At 40.7% G+C, this 17,443-nt stretch overlaps 1 protein-coding gene and 1 non-coding gene across 2 annotated transcripts; both read left to right on the forward strand.

Annotated features, from left to right (window-relative positions):
- Positions 1 to 92: 92 nt before the first annotated feature.
- On the forward strand, positions 93 to 174 carry trnal-aag (transfer RNA leucine (anticodon AAG)). Its single transcript has one exon. It is a non-coding gene; the product is annotated as a tRNA-Leu (tRNA).
- Positions 175 to 308: 134 nt separating this feature from the next.
- On the forward strand, positions 309 to 17,443 carry polr3e (polymerase (RNA) III (DNA directed) polypeptide E). The gene is made up of 21 exons (XM_088069718.1): positions 309 to 479; positions 1,823 to 1,928; positions 2,090 to 2,140; positions 2,280 to 2,357; positions 2,711 to 2,826; positions 3,644 to 3,726; positions 4,001 to 4,108; positions 4,419 to 4,468; positions 4,592 to 4,711; positions 4,867 to 4,952; positions 6,213 to 6,257; positions 6,369 to 6,460; positions 6,788 to 6,908; positions 7,800 to 7,881; positions 7,981 to 8,040; positions 8,900 to 9,057; positions 9,936 to 9,997; positions 10,090 to 10,547; positions 13,590 to 13,667; positions 14,495 to 14,617; positions 14,708 to 17,443. The coding sequence occupies exons 2-21, from the start codon at positions 1,890 to 1,892 to the stop codon at positions 14,762 to 14,764; spliced, it is 2,067 nt and encodes a 688-aa protein (XP_087925844.1). The 5' UTR covers positions 309 to 479; positions 1,823 to 1,889; the 3' UTR covers positions 14,765 to 17,443.

Raw genomic sequence — 17,443 nt, forward strand, 5'->3', positions numbered from 1 at the left:
CCAATCTTAGAAGGTATCTCCTATCAAAAAACAGATTTTGATTCAGGACTGAATTTAATATGATTCCTCTAGAGGTCCTGTGCCAGACACACGGTAGCGTGGCCGAGCGGTCTAAGGCGCTGGATTAAGGCTCCAGTCTCTTCGGGGGCGTGGGTTCGAATCCCACCGCTGCCAGTAACTTTTGATCAACTGAAGAAAACATCACATAATCCAGACAATTACACATATATAAAACTCTCTTATTCCCAACAAATGAAGTGAAAAAGAAACAATGACCAAAGGCGACTGCATGGTGGTCTCGCTGTGCATTATGGGCACGAGCTCCTCCCCACGTGTCTGTGTGGAGCAGTCAACATGGTACCGACACCGACAGACTTCAGCTGCCCGAGTTAGTCACCACTCTTACCCCTCCACGCATTACACCTCCGGACCGCTCTGACACGGATGAGATAGCTAAAGGTGTACCGTGAAACCTGCAGGTGAGAAACACATTTATTTAACCTGTTTTATAAGACACGGGGTGTAAAAACGAGCCCTTTGTGACTCGACTGTGTTATTTTGACTTGCATGTGTATGTTAGCACGTCAGGCTAGCATGCTAATGCTAGGCTAAAGTTGCCTGGCTACCTGCATGCTAGCTGATGTCGTTGCTCATACGTTTGTGTAAAATTGTAAACATAGGGATTTTTGTTTGTCGTGTTGCTTTTTTATAGGTTTGTTTTGTTAATGTCATTGGAAAAATGAACTCGTAGTGTAGCGCAGGCCTTTGATAAGTGGGTGAAGAGTTAGCTTGCTAATCAAGCTAACCTAGCTAGAAACATGACTTCTTTTTACGAATAATTGCCTGTAGCGAGTTTTATAACCATCTGAAACTGCGTTTTTGCGTGTCAGCTACATGTGAAGTTTGTTACAGGGTGTGGCCATGAAAAGCAGGCGTTAAATATTGATTGCATTGTCTTGCATCATGTGAGATTTACCTGGTTGGGTCAGTGATAGCATCACTTGACAGACTGCGTGATCATGGTCCGGCTTTAGGCTAACTTTGGGGTTGTCATGATTTATTTAGTGATACTACAAAACAACAAGAGGCCAGGGGCCAGTTGCAGCAGCCCTGTACATGTTTACAGGATTTCAGGACATTTTTAGGACTGCAGGCCATTTCAAAGACTTGAGGACACTTCTAGGATTTCAGGTTGTTTCTTGAATTTCAGGACATCTGAAGGATTTAATGGTGATCTAGGAATTTGGACGTTTCTAGGATTTCAGTAAGTTTCTAGAATTGCAGAACATTTGCAGGATTTTATGACATTTCTAGGATTTTAATGTGGTCTAGGGTTTTGGATATTTCCAGGATTTCAGGAAATATGCAAGATTTTCTGAGATTTTGAGGAATTTTGGACATTTCTAGGTCTTTAGGACATAAGGGACTTAGCAGAGGGTGCTGGTACAGAAACAGTTCCCATTGTGAATGACATTATTTTTATTGTGAATTTGAAAATGGTAGGTGGCCACTTGGCACCCTATTGGTGGCCAGATTTGGCCATTGGACCATAAGTTGAGTATCACTGGTTTTCTCCATAGTTTGGGGTATTTAAAAATAGACGCCTTAACTACTACAGATGTCTTTGACCCTGAAAACCTTAAAACAAACAAACCAACAGTGAATCATGGTGTAGCTTTAAAATGCTGAATCAGATTTTTCTTGTTGGCTGTCATGTTTTATTGCTTTTATTAAGTAGTACTAAAACCCGTCGTGTTTTATTACTACATGTGTAGCTGTAAAAAAAAAAAATCCCTGTATTTTACTGTGTCTTTGTCTCCAGGTTGGATCTCTGAGATCTGCTGCTCCTGTTTCATCTCCTCTCCCCTCCTCGCTCTGTTCACACCAATATGGCCAGCGGGGACGATGATGACCCCATTATAGAGGAGGTATGCCTGCAGGCAGAAATTAAAGGAACAAATAATTTGCCTCAAAACTGTCTCAAGATTAAATGTTTAAATTTGTGTCGTAGAAACGGTGTCTCGAATGAGAATTTCTTCACGCCAGTTTGTATAGTCAAAGTAAATTTGATCAACTCTCTGTCTCTCAGATCGATGTTTACCTCGCCAAAAGCCTTGCAGATAAGCTGTATCTTTTCCAGGTAATGTTTTCCTTTGTTGTTCTTAATGTTGACGAGTATAACTCCCTCTGTGACTCTTTTGTTCTGTAGTGTGATTGATGTATGATGTCCAAAGTGTCATTAATCACTCACTAATTACCCTTTTGTTTTTATGTCCCAGTACCCCGTTCGACCATCCAATATGACCTACGACGATGTCAACCACTTATCAGCTAAGATCAAACCTAAGCAGCAACGGGTAAAAAAAAAAAAAAAAAAAAAGCTTTTTTCCTACAACATCAATTCCAAAAATGTTGGGATGTTGAGAAAAACATAAATAAAAAACAGAATTCAGTTATTTACAAATCCTTCTTGAATTTTATTCAGTTGAATATAGTACAAAGGCAAGAATGAGTGTACATGGGTGTATTTTTACATTTTTCAGTTCATATCTTGTCTTTGTCCTGTTTTCAGTTGAATTTAGGTCAAAATGATTTGCAAAGCATTCTGCTTTTATTTACATTTATTACTCTCTTGGAATTAGGGTTGCATTTGATGACGTATCAGTCTCAAAAATGTTTAATGTTTTTTTTGTATGGCTCCAAAATCCAGGTGGAGTTGGAAATGGCCATCGACACAATGAGTCCAAACTACTGTCGCAGCAAAGGAGAGCAGATCGCTCTGAATGTGGACGGCACGACGTACGATGAATCCAGCACCTATTCAGTGTATGTTTTCTGTTAAACCTCCTCTGCACACACACCTCCAATAACTAACTGTTTGTATGTACCTGTCCAACGGCGGCAGCATCTTGCACTAGTGTGTGATTTTTAGACAGCATGCTGGCATTGCAGATTCAAATAGAGGCGTGACGTCTAGCACAACAATTTCGGCCTCTCGTGTCACATACAGCCTGCACATCGGCAGTGTTTATAAAAAATAACAAAGGCATAATATGGCAGTAACACTCATTTATTATCCGTTATATGGCGGTCGATCTCGGCCTCTGCTCGGAGAGGAAGGACTTTCCGAATTTTGTTGTTTTCCCAGTTTGCAGACATTTATGGCTGCCGTTTCTTTTTGAGTTAGCCGCTAACTGTTTCTAGCTGCTTTTTAAATCTCCTTCGGTGGGTCGCACACATAACACATCATCAGAACATCACACCCGTCCTGCCGGCTGTCTGCTTTACATAGACCTAGATTTGACACTGTTACTACCTCCATTACCAACTTAAAGGCAAGACAACTCTGTTCTCTCATTTCACAATTGTACCTTTTGTACAAAACAGCGAGGCGGCATAAAGGTGCAATATTCCTGCCTTTAACAGGCAGTGCAAAAGGGGCTTTTGGTGCACAGATATAAAAAGTGCTATCAATATTCTTATCTAACTATTAGTAAGAATACAAATGCGTGTGTTTCCCCAAAAAATGGGGAACTATTCCTTTAACGTTAGATATGTTTTATCAGACTTTTTTGAAGAAGCTGATCATTTTAGCCTGTTACGTCTGTGATCTGAGCATTCATCTCTTACTCTTCCTCTCCAGGAAAATGATGGATAAACAGTCCTTCTCCTCCATCCAGGCCACCACCAACACCTCCAGATACGCTGCTGCTGTGTTTCGTAAAGGTCTGAGCTGATTCTGTGGTCCACTTTAGCACCATGCCTGTGTTTTGGTTTGTCTAACCTCGCTGCTGCTTGTAAATACACAAAGGTCGTTCACATGTTCACAGAGTCCATGTGAGTCTTTATCAGCGTTGTCTGTCTTATCTGTGTTAACGTAGCTCAGTTTTACTGTTAGATAACCAAATGTGTCAGTATTATTGACATTAAATACTAACACGAGTCCACAATCAACCACCAAAAATAGGATTTTGATTGTTTTATATTTTTTCGGCAACAGGTGAGCTTCACGTCACGCCTCTGACGGGAATCCTCCAGATGAGACCGAGCTTCTCTTACCTGGACAAGGCCGACACCAAAACCAGAGAGAGGGAGGCAGCCAATGAAGGTGCGTCTGTTAAATGAAATATAAGAGAGATATAGAGAGAAATATATATTTTTTTTAATAACAAAGGATCATGGAGAAAGATTTTTAGTATTTTTGATATGTTTAGTATGTTTTTCTTAAGAGAACAAACAAAAGAACAACCAAAAAGAAAGCAAAACAAATACACAAAAAAATAAATCCTGATTTTAAAAAAAAATCGTCCTGGCTTCTGTTTGAACAAAAAGAAAAATAAGTAAAATTGCCTTAAAACGTGCTAACTGGTGCAATCAGGTGTGATGACTGTTATATGAGCAGAGTCTTTTGTCTGCAGGTGGAGATTCCTCTCAGGATGAAGCTGAGGACGACGCTAAGGCCATAACGGTCAGACTTTAACTTACTAACACACACACACACACACACACTCAGGATTATACTCTTTATGACTTCATGTGCCAATGTGAACCACTCATTTCTAACAAAAGTTCTTCATGTTTTTCCCTGCAGGTTAGATTTGCTCGTCCCGAGTCAGAGCAGGCTCGGCAGAGGAGGATTCAGTCATACGAGTTCCTCCAGAAGAAGCAGGCGGAGGAGCCCTGGGTTCACCTGCACTACCACGGTGTCAAGGTAGGACATCGTTAGGGTACCTCATTCTCGTTTTATAGGTCATCAGAATGCTTAAACCATTAGTTTTGGGTCAGTGGCCAAACGTCATAGAGCTCGTACTTGTTTGAACATCTTGTCACCATCAGTTTTGTGTTTGTCGTTTTATTTAAATTCAGGACGGGCGCTCGGAGCATGAAAGACAGTACCTGTTCTGCCAGTCAGTGGACGCCTCACAGAACTCTGAACTGGTCAAAACCCCTAAGTGAGTATCAACCGATGATATTTTATACACTTCATAACTGACTTGTGGTGTAGATGACGGCTTAGTTGGAATCGGTGACATATTCTTTGATTTCGGTAACACAAAGCCAGTCTTGTCTTTGCTGTCTGTCCACAGTCACTCACTTTAAATGACCGAACATCTCTACATGAGTATTTTCTGCCACCGAACTGTTTAGCTTGATTGCAATTTTACTTCTTTGAGTAAATTTCTTATTGCCACTGGGTTCCTGCTTCTGAGATTTTTTGGCTGATATTGACGTCTTATGTCTTTTAGAATTGAAACATAGATTTGCACGCTAAGCAGCTCCTGATAGAAGGATTTGAACCCTTAGGGACTGGTTGGCACGTTTCACACTCTTTTCATTATTCAGTTTTTGATCATTTTGGCTGTGTTCATGCATATGGCATACATTTTGGCAAGATTGTGTAACTTTGTTTAATCTTGCAATTTCCAGCTCGGCTCCTACAATAAGTCTGTAGCACTTTGAAATTTTGATAAATGTTAAGTGCGTTATAAATAATTCTATTATCATTATTAATAATAAGTCTAAAATACACAGTCAACGTAATTGTGACATTCAGACTGTGAAGTGTGCCATTGAAACCCATTCAAACAGCAATTTTTTACCCCACAGCCATCAAATTATAAAACATGCATTGCTTATTTGCATGAAGTACATTGAAAATAATGAATGTTTTGTGTTTTTGGCATCATGACGAAAACCTGGCATTTAAAGGGTTAAAATTCTGAAAATGAATGAATATATAATATTTATGACTAGGACTGATGTTGGTTTAAAAAATAAACTCAATGAAAGAAGAAAATAATATGAATGTATTATATATTTTATAGCTTGATTTTGAAAAGGGCATTTTGTGCGCAGAGTTGTATGATTGTGTGTAATATTAAAGAGGGCCCTAAGGGTTAATAATGCTTTGTGACTCTTGAGCACCAGGCTCTGCTGCAGGCTTCTGGTAAATTTTATTCATCAGAGGAAGAGCCTGGTGCTTGAAAAATTACGCAGCATTAAAACCCTTTGAAACAGGAGCTTCTTGGTGTGCAGATCAATTTGTTCCAACTCTGCTGGATATTTTCCCGATCAGGCACTCATTTTAGTGGGCTCTTGAATGTGCATGTCTTTTTGAAATATATGTATCTTATATTTTATGCCAGGAATCGAGACTTTTGGCTCAGTTTTTCTCGTGTCCTCTCTTTACATGCTCTCTCTTGTTTTTGCAGGGAGTACCTGGCGATGCTGATGCCCCCTCTTGCAGAGGAGAAAGTGTAAGTTTTCCTCACACTTCTAAAAAAAAAAGTGATTTTAAAAGGATTTTTAAACAATTTCACAGACGCTTCATTGATGTTTTTTCCTCTCTGACTTTTCCTGCATGTCAGTGTGAAGCCTGTTGGTCCCAGTAATGTTCTCTCCATGGCTCAGCTCCGCACTCTGCCACTGGGAGAGCAAGTCAAGACCCTGATGAAGAACGGTAGGCCAAAGCATTTACACTAAACTGATCTACGGATCATATTGGGGCTGTGACAAGAAAATGATGATTTGTGACGTCACTTGATTACTTAAAAGGCAAATGAATATCCAAGCAGTCCAAATCTCCCGTGCAGTTTTTCTTTGTGCCCGATGGGGGCGACAAAGCATTAAAACCGACGTCAGATATGTGTAATATCATTCATTAATGTTACATAGTCATTGAAGAACATTCACAAACATGAACTGCAGAGTATCATTCAGTGAAGTCGTCTTTCCTCTGACAGAACTGATTTATATTTCACTTCGCCATGTCTCCTCTCATCTTCAGTCAAGGTGATGCCGTTTGCAAACCTGATGGGCCTGCTCGCCTCGGGCACGGACTCAACCGCAGCGCTGCGCTGCATCCAACAGGTGGCGCTGCTGGTTCAGGGCAACTGGGTCGTCAAGAGGTGAGAGAGAATGTCATGAAAAAGGGAAACAAAGATTAAAGGTGCTGTTTAAAATGAAAATTGAGAGCTTGTATGCCTGCAGTGAGAGAAATAATGATTTGTTGTTTTTAAGATTTTATTTGCACCAAATACGATATAAAATCATAAGTATGAAATCCAGATAAAAAATTTTTTCATAAATTCTTATGAAAAATAAATGTCAGGAGAATTTAAGATGCCACAGGGTTATACAATGAACTGTGGAGAAATTCAAATAATACTGACAAAATTAAAAAATAAATTAAATGATTTTAAGAAAAAACAAAATCAATGCTTATGTTATTTAGAAAAATACAACAAAAAATGACAACAAGAAGCACACAAGGTGAGCAGAAAAACTAACCAATCAGTGGACAACAATCCCATAAAAACAAAGAAATGCATAAAACGCTGGAAAAGTGCATTCAGCAGAGGTAGAAATGTCCCTCCACTTTAGTGGATCACAGCATATTATGTATGGAATTAATACGCATGCGCAGCTAAAAACTTTTTTTTATCAATGTCAGTTTTTGAGTCACGATAAAGTCCAAAATGTTGCCTGGAACAGACAGTAAGGCTTGTTGTTTTTAGCGTAGCTGATTTCTGGAGAACTTATAACTGGTGAAGAGGAGTCTGTGGAGAAATAACAATGTAAAACAGTTAGTAAATCACGTTTTCTAACAGGTGGGAATTACACAGCAATAAGCGGTCTTTGTATTAAACACATAATATTAGGCTGATCGGTCCAGTAGTTTGGCATTTCATATCTGAACACCATGATATCTGGTAAATTCGAGTTTAATCATTTTCACATTGAACTCACAGAGCTGGCAGATGGGTGATCTCTGTTTTTTTTGTTGTTTTTTTTTACAGTGATGTTCTGTATCCTAAAAACACCTGCAGTCCACACAGCGGCGTCCCTGCTGAAGTGCTCTGTCGAGGCCGGGACTTTGTGGTGAGCTGCTGTTCGCTTCAAAATTTAACCCAGTGTCGCTGCAGTACCTGATGACGTGTGTGCTCAACATGATTTTAAAGTCTGTTGTTGCTTTTGCAGATGTGGAGGTTCACCCTGGAGCGCTCTGTGATGAGAAAGGAGATCGCATCCATCATCAAAGTAAGACCAGATTCCCAAAATGACTCATTGTTCCTGTTTGTAATGACAGCTCAAGATGGCTCAGCAGTTTGCATTTCCTGATTTGTGCACCTTTGTGCCAACATGTAGTGAAGGTTTTCCTCAGTTTGCAACTATTTTGCATCCAATTTACCATCATGGAAATGTTTGAAAAATGCAAGGTAGCAGAGAAAAACTAATTGTTTGAGGTGTCTCCCCCTGAGACTGCTGTCATGGTAATTTAGTCTCTTGGGTGTTTCAACACATTTGCAAGGAAGTTGTTTGTGGAGGCGTGATATGCTAAGTGTGGAAAACCGTGAAATTAGATGGATAGATAGATCGATGCTTGCTTGCTTTATTTATTTATTTCAGCTCATGTCAGCTGCTCACATTCACTCAAGCAATAAAAACACCAAAAAAGCACAATAAAAACATGACAAAAATACGATAAATATAAGAAGAAAAGTGCTGTTGTGCAAGTTTGATTTGTTATCTTAACAGTTACGGCCTTGAGAAGTAGATTATTATCGGTCATTGGTGTCAGCTGGAAAAAATTATCCGCACTCAAAATGATGTGACGTTGAGATGATTTTCTATGCTGTTGTGACTTCAGGGCCTCGTTCTTAATAACTGCAGCGACTGAAGGGAGCTGTTTGTGCAACATAAACAGAAACATGTTAACCTTGGAGATGCTCAGTGCCGGTCCAGTTGTTCGCAGTTGTTAAGATGCTGAGCAGCTTCACCAGAGAAGGAGTGTCCTCGAACGCACGCTCTGACTCGCCTCTAGTCACCCCGAGGCTGCAGTTGTTCTGTTCGTTCAGGTAAACAGAACTAACAAGCTCTTCCTGCTGTCGTCCTCCAGCTTCCTCCAGAGGACGTGAAGGAGTTCCTGGAGCATGTGGCCGCTCCACGAATCAACCGGGGCTGGGAGTTCCTGCTGCCTACTGATGTAGATTTCATAAAGAAACACCCAGATGTTGCCCACAGGCAACACATGCTGTGGCTCGGCATCCAGAGCAAGTAGGTTACGTTCAAAGAAGCAGGAGGAATGTTTTGAAAACTAAATACACCTTAAAAGGTTTGGAAAAGTCATGGAATTCTGTTTCACAAACCTGTATAATAACACACCATGAGCAAGGACTGTCCATGATGTCCAAGGACTGTCGGAAATTTGAAAATTCAAAGATAGCTTCTGTTTTTATAGTTTCTTGTTGTGATAAATGGATTCATTTTGAGGAAAACATACACATTTGGAAGGCATGTTTTAAAGAACAAAAAGGTATATATTTTCTTAATAAATTGCTTAAAAAAGTCCAGAAGTTTTCTTATAAAGAAAAATAAATGCCAAAAATGTTCTTTAAAAATTGCCACAAAATTAATATTCCAATTTGTTTTCTTTTAAAATTGCCAAAACTTTTGGTAAAAAAAAAAAAAAGGAAAAACTTTGGTTTTTAACAAATGTAAAAAAAAAAAATAATAAGAAAATGTTTTCTTAAAAAATAGCCAAACATTTTAGAATTAAAAAATGTAAACACAAAGGCATGTTTCTTTAAAGATAAGTGGTAAAATGATTTTTTTTTTTTTAAATACAGCCGTTTAAAGTAGTACTCCTCAGTGCAAATTACAACAGTCCCTTAGTTTGAAGTTCCTGTTTTGAATTAATTTTTTAAATAATATATAATTTAAAAAGCTGTTATTGTGTAATGAAAAGAGCTAATAAAGAGTGTTGATGGTCTTTAACATTTGCCTGAAAGTCATGGAAATGTTTTGGTAAATAAATCCTGGTGTTTTACTGAGGAATGTGCACCAGGATGTTTTTGTCAGTCATGGCTGTTAAGTGTTCTCGGGGGTTTTCTGAACTGTTTTAATTTGTACCGGTCTCTTTTCTTTCCTTTAAGGTTGGAAAAGGTCTTTAATTTCTCTAAAGAAGACTTCATGCCAAAGAACGCTCCTCAACCTGGTGAGTACGCAGTTAAATCTGTAACCGCCACCAGTTAACACGTAAACATTCAAAAGAAATGCTCTGACTCGCTGATGTCTCTTGTCTTCCAGAGCCCGTCCACGTCAGCGGCGAGCATCGTCTGAAGATGGCTCAGGAGCGCGCTCATGATAACCGCTCGTCCCTACAAAAGGACCTGGACGCCAGACGGGCGGGGAGCAGCGTCCCCGTCAAACAGGAGCCCCTCAGCGACAGGGAAGACGAACCTATGGACACGTCCTCCTCCATTCCCAACGGTTCTGTCAATGGTTACCCCAGTGCCACCTCCCCCGCCTTCGATCACACTAACGGTAACGGAGGGAGTCCCGCCAACTCGGTGTCCCCGGAGCTGCAGGACTTTGTCACAAAGACTTTCAGGAAGCATTTTGTACTGACGCTGAATGAGTTTAAGAGGCTGTTCAGCCTGCACCTGGCCTCCATGCCGGTGGGACGGAGCGTCTTCCCCTCCATCTCGGACCACATGCTGCAGGACGCCATACTGCTCTGCCAGTGCAAACAGATAATGGTGCCTGTGAGTATTCAGGGAGGGTTTCGTCCACCGCGGTCGAAGCTGAGGATTCACAAGGATGTAAAACTCCAATTCATTCACACTGGAGGCTCCTTTATTCCTTCTGTCACATTTGAAGTCTCATTTGTGTGCACACTCTGTCACTGTGAGGGGGCGTACACACCGACAGTAGTCTGGCAAAACACTTAGGGGCTGCTGCTCGGATGTGGGCAACTAGTAAAAAGTATTGTTAAAAAATTAGGAAATATGAAATATGAAGATTTATCAGGCGTCAAAACGTCACACAGACGTTAATATTGCTTTGAAATTTACAACTCAGAATGGAAGCAAATATTTCCTCCGTCCGGACACTTGCACATTGAAGGGCAGGTCTTTTATTTATTTTATTTATATATTTATTTTTGTTGAGGTTTTAAAGCTTTCTGTAGATCTCTTATGGATGAAGTATTCAAATCCAAATTTCAATTTTGGTCCGAGTACGTATGTTTAAACATCAAAATGTTGTTTTCCCAAACCCTTCTAAAACGCCTCATGTGACCTGACGCAGGTTTCTGCGCGATGACTTTGCTACACGTCAACTCTGTAGCTCGCCTAAAGTGCCCCTTTGGGAGGAGTGTGTATTATCGATCTTAGCTACCAGTTTGGAGAGGCAGACGGGAGCACTGGCAGGGAGGCTTAGCCATGGAAGCTAAACCTAAACCTAAACAATGCTGCAGGTAAACACCACATGGGCTGTATGGTCTGGATCATATGCAAAAAAAACTATCACAAAAGAGTTGAAAATTGATTAATCGATTAGTTGATCAAGCAAAAAAGACTCAGCAGCAGCTCCTGTCTTTTTTTCTGACTGTAAAAAAAACTAAAAACTTCCTGATTCCAGTTTTTCAGATGTGAGGATTTGCTGCTTTTTGGTCGTACATACAATCCTAAATTGAATATTTACAAAACGTTTGTTTTTAGTGACCTAAAAGGGAGTTTGTATGTGAACGAAAGGCCAAAATGAATCACAAGAGTTGCACATACAAAAAAATCATAGGTAGTTAGATTTGGCGTGAAATCGTAATCCAGAGTGAGTGGTCCTTTGTTTCACCTGCACGTTGCGTTCAGAAGGGATGAGATTACTCCCCCTTAAGTCTCGGATTAAGAGCTGCTGCTGCTATTTTTCTGTCTGTTAAAGCTTCCTGTGGCTGCAAAGTAAGGGCTTTTTTTTCCCTCAGCTTGAATGCAGCTATCAGTTTTCTGAGAATAATGACGTTAACGGTCGTTTTGCTTGTGAGGGCTTTGTGAAGCCGTCGGTGCACTGAAGCAACGCAAACCTGGTTCTCAGGTTCCAGCAGGCACCTGATACCTCAGCGTGTTTCTCTGTGGCTGCAGTTTGGAGGCCTGAAATAGGTGGATGTGACCTGTTAGTGTTTGTGGCTGTGTTTCTCTTGGTGTGGCGTTTGCTTGTAGGGCAGGGAGAGGTGTGGTCCTTCTGTTTTATTAAGCACCCAAGGCTCCTGCCAGGACCAGGTCTGTCCTGGCTTAGCTCTCATCCAATCTGTATCCTCAACATTAGAGGATTTTAACCGTCGGAGGGGGAGGGAATGGCCGGACGCCATCTTTGTTATGCAACAGATTATTAGCCTCAAAGCAAAGCTCATTACTGCTCAGCGAGGGACTGAGCTGGTTTGTTGTTTACAAACGCAGGCAGATCTGGAATCAGGGGATTCGCCTTCTGTGTCACCGTGAACATTATTGTTCTGAAGTCTCAGAGCTCAAAGGTCGGTTCTGAGTCAGTTTGCTGTGTCTGGACGGTAATCCTCCTCAGTGTTGGTGCTCCTGGTCGCAGCAGTGCTCGGCCTCCTACTGTTTTTGGCATTTTGTCAGCGGACCAAATTAACAAAGTGTCTGAGAGAGAGCGAGGAAAACAATGCTGTAATTTGTGAACTGTTGCATGAATTGGCAAGTCGCAGTCTTGAATCGAGACTTTGCTGAGTATGCATGATTTATTATGTTCGTTATGAACCCACAAACACCAGTTCAAACACGATCGCTGCATTTCTGACTGGCAAGAGTCTTAACTGAAGTGAGTTTGGCTCTGTGGTGCATGTCGAAAAAGAAAAAAAACGACTTCTGTAGGTTGTAAAACAACAAGCGCACTGCTCTGACTTTTTCTTTTCTTTGAAGCCCACTGTGTCCTTTTTTTAATTGTTCTTATGCAACCACCGAATCACATGTCCGTAGCTTAAGCGTTATTTTTCAGTCAAGTAAACTCTCAAATCTGAATCTTAAAATCAGGCCAAGGGCAACTTTTCTGGCTCTGATTGAGAGTGAGAGGACATGTGGAAACAGATATATCTGTGTGTGTGTGTGTGTGTGTGTGTGTGTGTGTGTGTGTGTGTGTGTGTGTGTGTGTGTGTGTGTGAGACCCTCAGTTCAAGCCTTCTTTTAGGATGAGTTGGGGACTGTGACAATCTGCTGTGAATCATCAGGCCTAATTATTGTTGTTAAAACGATTAAAAGTACTTGATGTGACAGTTTTTCAGATATAGTTTGCAGCTTCACACAAGTGCTGCCTGTTATTATCACTACTAGAAGCTTCTCAGACAATTTGATTGGAAAATTGGGAAAAAACACCAATGATGCTTTTTCACTCTGAATTAAAGTATTTTCAACTTGAGGCATTTAATGCGCTTCTGCAAAAAAGCGAGGTGCAGGGCCATGTTTAGGGAGTGGCCTGATGAAGACTAGGTCACCACTGAACTCCCTTACTTCTGAAATGGTAAATTAAAGCTTAAAACGGATGTGCTCGCAGCAGCGCTCCGACGTCATGCCACCCCTGCATCAGTCTGTGCCCCACATGGGCCATCCCAGTAAAAAAGTGTGTTTATAAATCAGAAAACAGCAACACAAAACACTTCACTGTCATTAAGAACATTACAAAAAGCTGCCCCACATTGCTAAAACACACTGTTTCGTCTGGGCCTTGGCAGGTTTTGTGGATTTGAACGGAAAACCTTCAGGTCAAATGCTTTGCTAACTGCTGTTTCCCTCTGACTTCAGTTTCCTGCTCAGAGCACAGCAGCCTCTGATGAACAGAAGGTGTTCGGTCTGTGGGAGACTGGAGACGCATTCGACAAGGTAAACGCTCTTTTAACAGGTTCACAGTAATTTCACAACATCCTTCTTGTCTCTTGTGTCTACATGCAGATATCTGCAGCTGAAACTTACCACAAAACACACACGGTGAAGCCTTCAGCGCTCACAAAGATTTCACGAGTTTCAGAAACCACATGCAGTGTGTTGCAGTGTGTGTTACACACAGAGGAGAGACACAGCTCTGTTTGTCAGCCACAACCAAAGTTGAGGCAAAGCTGCACAGCGGATGCATTTCTTTTTTTGCTTCTGTTTTTTTTTTTTGATTGCAGCAATAGTCGACTCTGGTATTTAGTGCATTTTAGCTGTAAATGTCTACAACAGACTTTGTTAAATTCCCAGAATCAAAGGTGACTTTAGACAGAAAATGTGACTGTTGCCTTTTCTTTGTGTTGCTTGTTTGCGTAAAGCTGTAGTAGATAGTTTTTATTAAAAAACTTTTGTCATTTGCTGAAACTGTCATAATGTCCACACAGTAGTACATGAGACATGTTCGTCCTTGTAGTGCTTCTGACAGCATTTTCTAGAATCCACTGCAGCTGTGCAACGACCAAAGAAAAAAAAAATACCGTAGATACTAAACACTAATCCTACCCAGGAAACCACCAGTGCTACTATTTCTACTATTACTACAACCACCATCACTGCTACGAGTTATAATAATGATAATAATAATAATAATAATAATAATAATAATAATAATAATAATAATAATAACCAGATCGCAAAGTGCGCTGGCAATACGTCCGCTCTGGCCACTGGCGGTGGAGCGGGAAAAAACTAAAAACAAACTTTTCCTTTTCCTCCTGCAGCATCGTCGGCTGCTGTATGACCTGTTCAACAAGCACTACCGGGTCAGGAGGACGATGGTCCAAGCCAAGCTGGCACAGGAGTTTGGAGACGTCCCGAAGTCGGACATCGACCGAGTGCTCAATGTGAGAAAAGTGACGAGACTTATCACGCATCTTTGTTTCAGGAGCTGTTTTGTTTCAGGAGCTGATCTAACCTGTGGTCTGTTGTTGCAGGACTGCTGCAGCAGCTACGCAGGGATGTGGTACCTCAAGGGAACAATACCGTCCTGACGCTGAGAGTCTGCCCCCACGCTTTCATCGTCAGCCAATCAAATCCTCTCCTGGGTGTCTAGTGGGAGGGCAGCCAGAGAGACGAGAGCCAGTCACAATCACAGCTCGCCCGGCTCTGGGCGGGTGATTGGAGGACAGAAAATGTCCACCTGAGCTCGGGACATGAAGCTTTCCTCGTTTCCAACTGAAGCATTTCTGACTCTGATGCAGCGCGGAGGACAAAAACTCCCCACATACTCACTAACAGCTGGAGCATCTGAGCGGGAAATATACAAATAAAAAAAAAAGTGAAGAAATAGAAAATATATATATACGGTTCACAAGTAGGTTTTTGGATTTTTTTTGGACCTCATGTTTGATTATTTTGGAATTTAAACCTTTACCAGATGAAGATGGTGTTTACTGATGCAATGAAATGTGGTTTAAAGTGCTTTCATTTTACTCCTGATTTGTACATTTTTGCCAGAGGAAACACATTTACACCTTTATTGTACCATCAGCAAAGCAAACACTGTTTAAGCACTTGTGGGAAGAAGAACTTAAAAAAGCAAATCTGATTTATTTTCACCTGTAACACATTTTCTTTCATTTGACGTGGTTAAAGAAAATAAAGTAGAGTATTTATACCACTCTAAAGACACAAATGAAAGGTGTGAGTGTTAAAGGGATAGCTCTGATTTTTGATGCAGAGTTTTATGCAGCGCTTAAATGTATTTAGTGTGTTACCTACAGAAGATGGCAGTCAGCATGCAGGAAGTGACAGGATTACCGCCGCAGAAGCAAAGCTATGCACTGCAGTGAATATCGGCAGCAACAAAACGTGTTTTAGCCAATATGGCCGTTAATATTGCAGAATTCCAATCCGGCCATAAAGAACAATTGGCAGACATTTGTTTTATATAACAGCCTACATTTAAATGGCAATAAATTCACGAATAACTTCAAAATAAGCGAGGCTAAAGGAAGAAGTTGGAGGTTTTCCTGGGGAACATGGTCCATGATGCCGTTACCTAACCACGCTGAGCACGTTAAGCGGAGGAAGGTGACCGCCATGGATGTGGCCAGGGTTGGAAATTCGCACCATCGAAATGCTGCTAAAATATGCTAGTGACTGCTAGATTTGCTGCACTCGCCAGCCGAAAAACACAATGGTAATCTATTGAGCGGGTGGTAGATTTAGGAATTTACCGGCCACAGTGGCAGGTGGACAAAAACATTAATTTCCAATCCTGGATGGTCTGAAGAGGTAGGGTCGCACTCTGTTCGGCTTCAGCGACACATCATAGGTCACATAATCTCAATGTAATATGCTATTTATGAAGTTATCTATTTGGCATATTTCCCACCACACAATATGGGCTGAAGCTGTTAAGCTGTGGTCTTCAGTCAGACTCCTTTGACAAAAATAGTAATTTTACCTTGCAGAACATGGGAGTTGCTGGTCTACCGCTGCTTCGATTGGTTAATTTGTTTGTGTTATTGTGTGATTTTGGTGTTTAAGTGGGTTAGTTCAAATTCACCGTGTCAAAGTGTAACCTAAAAACTTAACAGATTAAGGCAGCAGTAGACCAGCAGCTCCCGTGTTCTGTGAGGTAAAATTACAGTTTTTGTCAAAGGAGTGTGGTGGATTTTAAGATTTATCTGTTTCAGTCCCCCGTCGGATGTCTGATGGCCTGGTTAAGTGGTAAAAATATTGTCAGTATAGCATACATTTAAACTGATATTAATTTCTTTACATGGCTGATATAGATTTTGCTGCTTTCTTTGTCCAAAGCAGTACATCGCTTTGCTTCAATTTCAGTACTCCTGCTGCTTCTCCAAACTGGGAGTAATGCACTGACTATGGATAGGATACCTCATACAACCTCACTTAAAAAAAATCCGAAGTATCTGTTTAAAGAATATCAGCTCAATAGAGTATTTACACAAATGAAAAGGTTTGGTTATACAGTTGCCTAATTAAAACGTCTGAAGAAACTTTGCCAAATTCATTAGTCAGCAAACCTAAAAAAAGGGGGGAAATGCAACGATGCAAAAACAAGCAAGAAGTCCCTGATGTCATTATGCTCACGCTGCACAAAAGAGAAATCACGTAATATTTTTGGCAATCATGGACCTGGGAATCGCCACATCAAATGTGGCTCTTTCCAAATTTCATTCTTGGTTAAATGTGAATTGAAATACAAAATGAGAGAAAAAGCGGATTAAATGGCTGGTGTCAAGGTTTGTTCCTTGTTGAATGTTTCGAATGGTTTTCCTTTATGAGAGAGAATAATTTTGATGACGGCCAATAAAGATGCAATTTTGAATACAATTTTCATCATATTTTGAGCATAAATCTGTCTGTTTAACCCATTTGTATGAACAAAGTATGTGTGGACGGACCGCATCGTGGTGTGGTTTAAACTCTGGACCACCATCTAGGGGGTGATGCGGGAGTTGTTGCTATGGATGAGCTGGTGTATCGCCATGTGCTGCTATCTTGAGCCTCCATCTAAAGTGCCTCACAAGACAAATTCCCACCCCATTCATAGCTGGAATAACAGGAACGATAATGCTTAGATTCTCATTTAAATCTCCAAAGTGAAAATTTAGTGTTACATCATCAGATAATGACCGCTCTATTTCTTTTTTTCATTGGTTTGTTACTTTGCTCAATAAATGTAACGTTTACTTGTC

Source organism: Plectropomus leopardus, chromosome 19 (assembly GCF_026936395.1).
Source record: "Plectropomus leopardus strain MGB_pleo_1.0 chromosome 19, ASM2693639v1, whole genome shotgun sequence".
Lineage (NCBI taxonomy): Eukaryota > Metazoa > Chordata > Actinopteri > Perciformes > Serranidae > Plectropomus > Plectropomus leopardus.